The sequence below is a fragment of the Eimeria tenella genome, genomic scaffold, assembly GCF_000499545.2.
Source record: "Eimeria tenella Houghton genomic scaffold, Eth_scaff737, whole genome shotgun sequence".
In the NCBI taxonomy this organism is placed as follows: domain Eukaryota; phylum Apicomplexa; class Conoidasida; order Eucoccidiorida; family Eimeriidae; genus Eimeria; species Eimeria tenella.
Window position 1 is genome coordinate 1 of NW_013545855.1, and position 5,581 is coordinate 5,581.

A 5,581-nucleotide genomic window follows, 5' to 3' on the forward strand; every position below is an offset into this window, starting at 1 on the left:
AGCAGCAGCAGCTGGATTTGGGGTTCGGAAGCTTGAGCTATGTTGCTTTGCTGCAGCAGAGTCTTAAGTGCAGCAGCTCACCTCGCCGCAGCAGCATCGAGATGCAGCAGCAAAACTTGTTGAAAGTAGCAGCAGCAGAATGCCACCTGCGGGCTGTGCGGCCCTCTGGGTGGCAAGTGACACTGCAACACAGCAGCAGCAGCAGCAGCAGCAGCAGCACTTGCACTCGCAGCAGCAGCAGCGGAAGAAGCAGCAGCGCTTACACTTGCAGCAGCAGCAGCGGCAAGAAGCTGGGTGCCGTCAGTCAGCAACAGAAAAGCGTGAGCAGCAGCAGCAAACTGCAGCAGCAGCAGCAGAAAAAGCAGCAAAACGCTAGCAGCAGCAGCAGCAGCAGCAGGTAGGTGGCTGTGGCTGACTGGGCTGAGATGCAGAAGCGCGCAGCGAACAAAATTAGCACCAAGTGCAGCAGCAGCAGCAGCAGCAGCACTTCCTGGAAGCAAACAGACCCAAACCAATGTGCAGCAGCGGCAGCAAAACTTAGCGCAGCTGAGGCTGCAGCAGCAGCGCAGCAGCAGCAGCAGCGCAGCAGCAGCAGCAGCGCAGCAGCATGGCAAAGATACGCCACCACAACACAAAAGCTGTGCGTTCCGCACTACAAGCAGCAGCAGCTACAGCAGCAGCAGCAGCAACGGCAGCAGTGACAGCAGCAACAGCAACAGCAACAGCAGCAATAGCAGCAGCAGCAAACGCAGCCGGGGCACTTACTTTGCTGTCGCCTTGTATCTCCTGCGGCAGTAAAGGCTCTTTGAAGCCTAAGGCGAAGCTGCCAGCAGCAACAGCAGCAGCAGCAGCAGCCTTGAGGCGGCCTTGCTGCTGCCGCCGCGGCACAAGCTGCTGCTGCTGCTGCTGCTGCTGCTGCTGCTGCTGCTGCTGCCACTGGCTAGCAGCTGCTACGGCGTCTTGACACAGAGGGTGTGTTGCGGGTGTCTCTGCGTAGAGCTGTACGTACACCTCAGCACCCCACACAGCAGCAAAACATAAGATGCCAAAAAGCAAAAAAGAGCAGCAGCCTCTAGCTAGCTACATAGCTAGCTAGCCAGCTAGCTAGCCAGCTAGCTGACGCAGCCTTTTAGCAGGGAGACATGAGGGAGCCTGAGACTAGGTTGCTGGCTAGCTAGCTAGCTAGCCAGCTAGCTAGCTAGCTGAATAGAGAACTAGTTAACTAGCTGGCTAGCTAGCTTGCTAGCTAGCTAGCTGGCCAGCTACCTGACCGGAGAGCTAGCCTGGCTAGCTAGTTAGCCAAGCAGCTAGCTACTGAGCACAGTAAGCAGCTAGCTAGCTAGCTAGCTAGCTAGCTAGTTAGCTAGCTTGCCGCTGCAAACCCTAAATTAGGGTTTAGGGTTCCCACCGTGATGTTGGTCCAGGAGAGGAGAGGCCCCGCTTTGTCTCTGCGGGCCCCACAGTGGCAAAGCCAATTTGCTGTTCCCGCTTTTGCTGCTATCTCCTGCGCACAGTCATAGCAGTTTGCTGCTGCTGCTGCTGCTGCTGCTGTTGCTGCTGCGGCTGCTGCCCCACTCAGGAAAGTCCCTAGAGCTGCTTGCTGCTGCTGCAGCGGGGAAAGTGAAGCAGGGTATTAGTACTGCTATTGCTGCTGCTGCTGCTGCTGCTGCAAACCGCCAAATAAAATAGGGCCCTAGTGCTGCTGCTGCTGCTGCTGCTGCTGTGTTTCAGTGTCAAGAAAAATCACATGCCACAAAGTTTATACACACACAATCTGTAATGCTTTTAGTTGAAAGCAACAGCAGCAGCAGCAGCAGCAGCGGTAGCAGCAGCGGTAGCAGCAGCAGCGGCAGTTTGGCTCTGGGGAAGCAAACCTGGGGGACAAACTGAAGCACGCAGACTGCAGCAACAGAACTCGCTTCCTCCTCTTCCTTCTGCTCCTTCTGCTGCTGCTGCAGCAACTGCTGCTGCTGCTGCTGCTGCTGCTGCGGCTTGCGCCTAAATATCTGATACCTAAAGGAGGCCACCTCCCCGCTGGGCCTGGCCCGGCCCGGCAGGCGGGGCAGCGACAGCAAAGCCTGCAGCAGCAGCAGCAGCAGCAGCAGCAGCAGCAGTAGAGCCGCAGTGAGCAACAGGAAGCAGCAAACAGCGCAGAGGGATCGGCAGCAGCAGAAGCAGCAGCAACAGCAAAAGCAACAGCAGCAGTCTATAGAGGCAGCTAGCTATGCATCATGTTCCTGTAGTTCATTATATGGCTAGCCATGCTAGCTAGCCAGCTAGCTAGCCAGCTAGTTGGCTAGCTAGCCAGCCATCTAGCCAGCTCTAGCTAGCTAGCTAGCCAGTTAGCTAGCCAGCTGGCTAGCCAGCTAGCTAGCCATCTAGCCAGCTAGCCAGCTAGCTAGCTAGCTAGCTAGCTGGCTAGCTAGCTAGCTAGCTAGCTGTGTGGGTTTCATACCAGGGGGAGGGTGTGTGGGGCGCCGAAGGCCGGCGGCTCTCTGCGCTGCCGCAGCTGCCCCCCCTCCTGCAGCAGCAGCAGCAAACTTTCAGTTTGTCCTTCTGCTGCTGCCATTAATCCTTTTGCTGCTGCATCTACAACTGCGCGGGCGCGCGCTGCTGCTGCTGCTGCTGCTGCTGCAGACGCTGCCGTCTGTGGTGCTGCTGCGGTTGCGGCAGCTTCGACTGTTGCTGCTGCTGCTGCTGCTGCTGCTTCTGCTGCTGCAGCTGGCTTTCTTGCTAGGCCTCCCTGGAAGACAGCAAGGGCCTCTTGCGCTTGCTGCAGCGCAGCAGCAGCTCCCTCCCCACTAACCATTTCTCCAACTACCTGCTGCTGCTGCTGCTGCTGCTGCTGCTGCTGAAGACCAGTTTCCTTCCGCTCATGTTGCAATGCGCCGCCTTCCACCTCCTGCTGCGGCCATCGCTGCGGCTGCTCCTGCTGCTGCTGTTGCTGCTGCTGCTGCTGCTGCAGCTTCTGCTGCTGCAGCAGCCTGTTCCTGAGCAGCAGCTGCTTGCTGTAGCTCCTGCCCAGGCGCCTGTAGGCCCCCGCGAAGTCGAAGCGAATTCTGCTGCCAGCAAACTTTGGATTGCTGCTGCAGCGGGTGGGGGGAAGTGCTGCATCTGCTGCAGCAGCAAAAAAGCCCTGGGCCTTCGGAGGCACTAAAGACACTGGCAGCAAAGACCCAGAAATGGCCAGCAGCTGCAGCGGGGTCGACGGGCCCGTCAGCCCGCTGCGCACAAGCAGCAGCAGCAGCAGCAGCAGCAGCAGCAGCAGATGCAGCACAACAGCGTACACCTCTCTAGCAGCAGCAGCATAGCTACCCACAGCGCTCTAGCAGCAGTAGCAGCACTGCTGCCTACTCCGCTCCAGCACCGGCAGCAGCAGCAACAGCACAACTGCCTACAAGGCCGCAGAGGCAGCAGCAGCAGCAAAGCTGCTGCAGCAGCAGCAGCAAGTAAGGAGCGGCAGCAGCAGCTTAAGGTGGGGCCTAACAGCTGGCTCACTTGTTGCTTATCTCCAGTGTATGGACTTCCCACAACTGCAGCAGCAGCAGCAGCAGCAGCAGCAGCAGCAAAAATAGCAGCAGCAGCAGCAGCTCAAAGCACTCAATACAGACGGGTTCTCGTAAGCTGGTTTGCTGCATTTTAAGAAGCAGAAGCTAGCACCGACAGACAGGGGCAAACAGCAGCAGCAGCAGCTGCTGCTGCTGCAGTTGCTGCTGCAGCAGCTGCTGCATGTCGACGCAGAGCCGAAGCAGCCAAAGCGGGGAGACAGCAGCAGCAGAAGAGACACTGAAGAAATTAAAGGAGGCGAAAAGGAATAAATAAAAAGAGAGCAATAAATAAAAGAAAAGAAAGAAAAGGAAAAGAAGCAAAAAAATGGAAAAAGAGAAAATGAAAAAGAGAAAAGCCCACCTCTGTCTCATCTTCTTGCGCATGCAGCAGCGCCTCGCCCGCCTCTCCCGCCCGCAGCACCTGCTGCAGCTGCTGCAGCAGCAGCTGCTGCTGCCGCTGCAGCTGCTGCTGCTGCTGCTGCAGCTGCTGCTGCTGCTGCTGCAGCTGCTGCTGCTGCTGCAGCAGCTGCTGCAGCGCGCGGACCTGCTGCAGCAAAGCCCTGAGGGCCCGCGGGTCCAGCAGCTGCTGCTTCGCGCGGGCAGCTAGCTCTTCGCCGGCCCTGTCTGCAAAGCCCTGGGCTCTGGCTAGCTGGCTAGCTAGCTGGGCCCCCCCAGCAGCTAGCTCAGCTAGCGCAGCAGCTTGCCAGAAGCCCCCGGCCTCTTCGCCTATTTCCGGGCTCACCGCCAACACCCCTTTTGCTGCCAGCAGCCAGTCGTCCGCCTCCCCTGCGCAGCGCACGGCCCTGCTGCTGCTGCTGCTGCTGCTGCTGCGCTGCTGCTGCTGCTGCTGCTGCTGCTGCTGCTGCGCTGCTGCTGCTGCGCTGTTTGCTTTCTTTTTAGTGGGATTTTACAATTTGTTTATTGGATTTTTTATTATTTATTTATTTATTTTGTTACTTATTTTATTTTTTATTTGCTTTCTTTTATTTATTTTGTTTTATTTATATTTGCGCTGCTACACTCCTTTTTCCCTTTTGCGCCGTTCTGTTCTCTGCCACCCTTTTTATTATTTGTTATTTGTTTTATTATTTTAATTAATTTAATTTAATTCATTAACTTATTTTAATTAATTTAATTCATTTAATTAATTGATTAATTAATTACTTATTTAATAATTTATTTGACAATTTATTTATTTATTATTTAACTATTTAATTATTTATTTAATTATTATTAATTAATTAATTTATTTATTTATATATTTATCTACTTGCTTTTAATTGTTTTAATTTCATTTTATTTCCGCAGCTCCTTTTTGTGCGCCTCTTCGCCTGCGAGCCCTCTGTGGGAAATTAAATTAATTAAATTAAATTATATTAATTAAATTAAATTAAATAATTATAATTCAATTTAAATAAATAAATAAATAAATAAATAATTTGATTTCGCACCTGTTGTGGGATATCCCAAAATTGGATTTAAAGGGGCAGGAGCAAAATTAGGCAAAGACAGAGCCCTGTACAGACACCCAACACTTGCTGCTGCTGCTGCTGCTGCTGCTATGGCTACTGCTGATTCTGCTGCTGCTGCTGCTGCTGCTGAGGGGGAGGGGGTGGTGCTGTTGCTGCTGTGAAAGGAGCTTGAGAAGATGCAGCAGCGACGGCAAGGAAGAGGAAAGCAACACCGGCAGCAGCAGCAGCAGCAGCAGCAGCACCATCAGCAGCTGCACCATCAGCAGCAGCAGCACTATCAGCAGCAGCGCCATCAGTAGCAGCAGCACCATCAGAAGCGGCAGCAGTACCATCAGCAACAGCAGCAGCACCATCAGCCGCAGCACCATCGGCAGCAGCGCCATCAGCCGCAGCAGCACCATCAGCAGCAGCAGCAGCAGCAGCAGCAGCAGGGGCTGACAGTTTGAGTTCTTCATAAGCTGCTTTGGCCCAAGGTGGCAGCAACTTGTCTCTGCAGCAATTAAAAGGATAAGTCCAGGTGTCTCCGTAAGTGTGGAAGTTCAGAGCAGCAGTGAACAAGCC

The 5,581-nt window shown here is 54.3% G+C and overlaps 2 protein-coding genes across 2 annotated transcripts; one reads left to right on the forward strand and one right to left on the reverse strand.

The window, feature by feature from the left end:
• Positions 1–139: 139 nt before the first annotated feature.
• Positions 140–376, forward strand: ETH_00023225 (uncharacterized protein; the record flags this gene model as incomplete). The annotated part of the gene is made up of 1 exon (XM_013380591.1): positions 140–376. The coding sequence occupies one exon, from the start codon at positions 140–142 to the stop codon at positions 374–376; it is 237 nt and encodes a 78-aa protein (XP_013236045.1).
• A 161-nt stretch (positions 377–537) lies between these two features.
• Positions 538–5,475, reverse strand: ETH_00023230 (zinc carboxypeptidase, putative; the record flags this gene model as incomplete). Its single annotated transcript, XM_013380592.1, has 8 exons — positions 538–552; positions 766–999; positions 1,409–1,504; positions 1,875–2,078; positions 2,456–3,224; positions 3,499–3,533; positions 3,910–4,334; positions 5,118–5,475. The coding sequence occupies 8 exons, from the start codon at positions 5,473–5,475 to the stop codon at positions 538–540; spliced, it is 2,136 nt and encodes a 711-aa protein (XP_013236046.1).
• Positions 5,476–5,581: the final 106 nt, after the last annotated feature.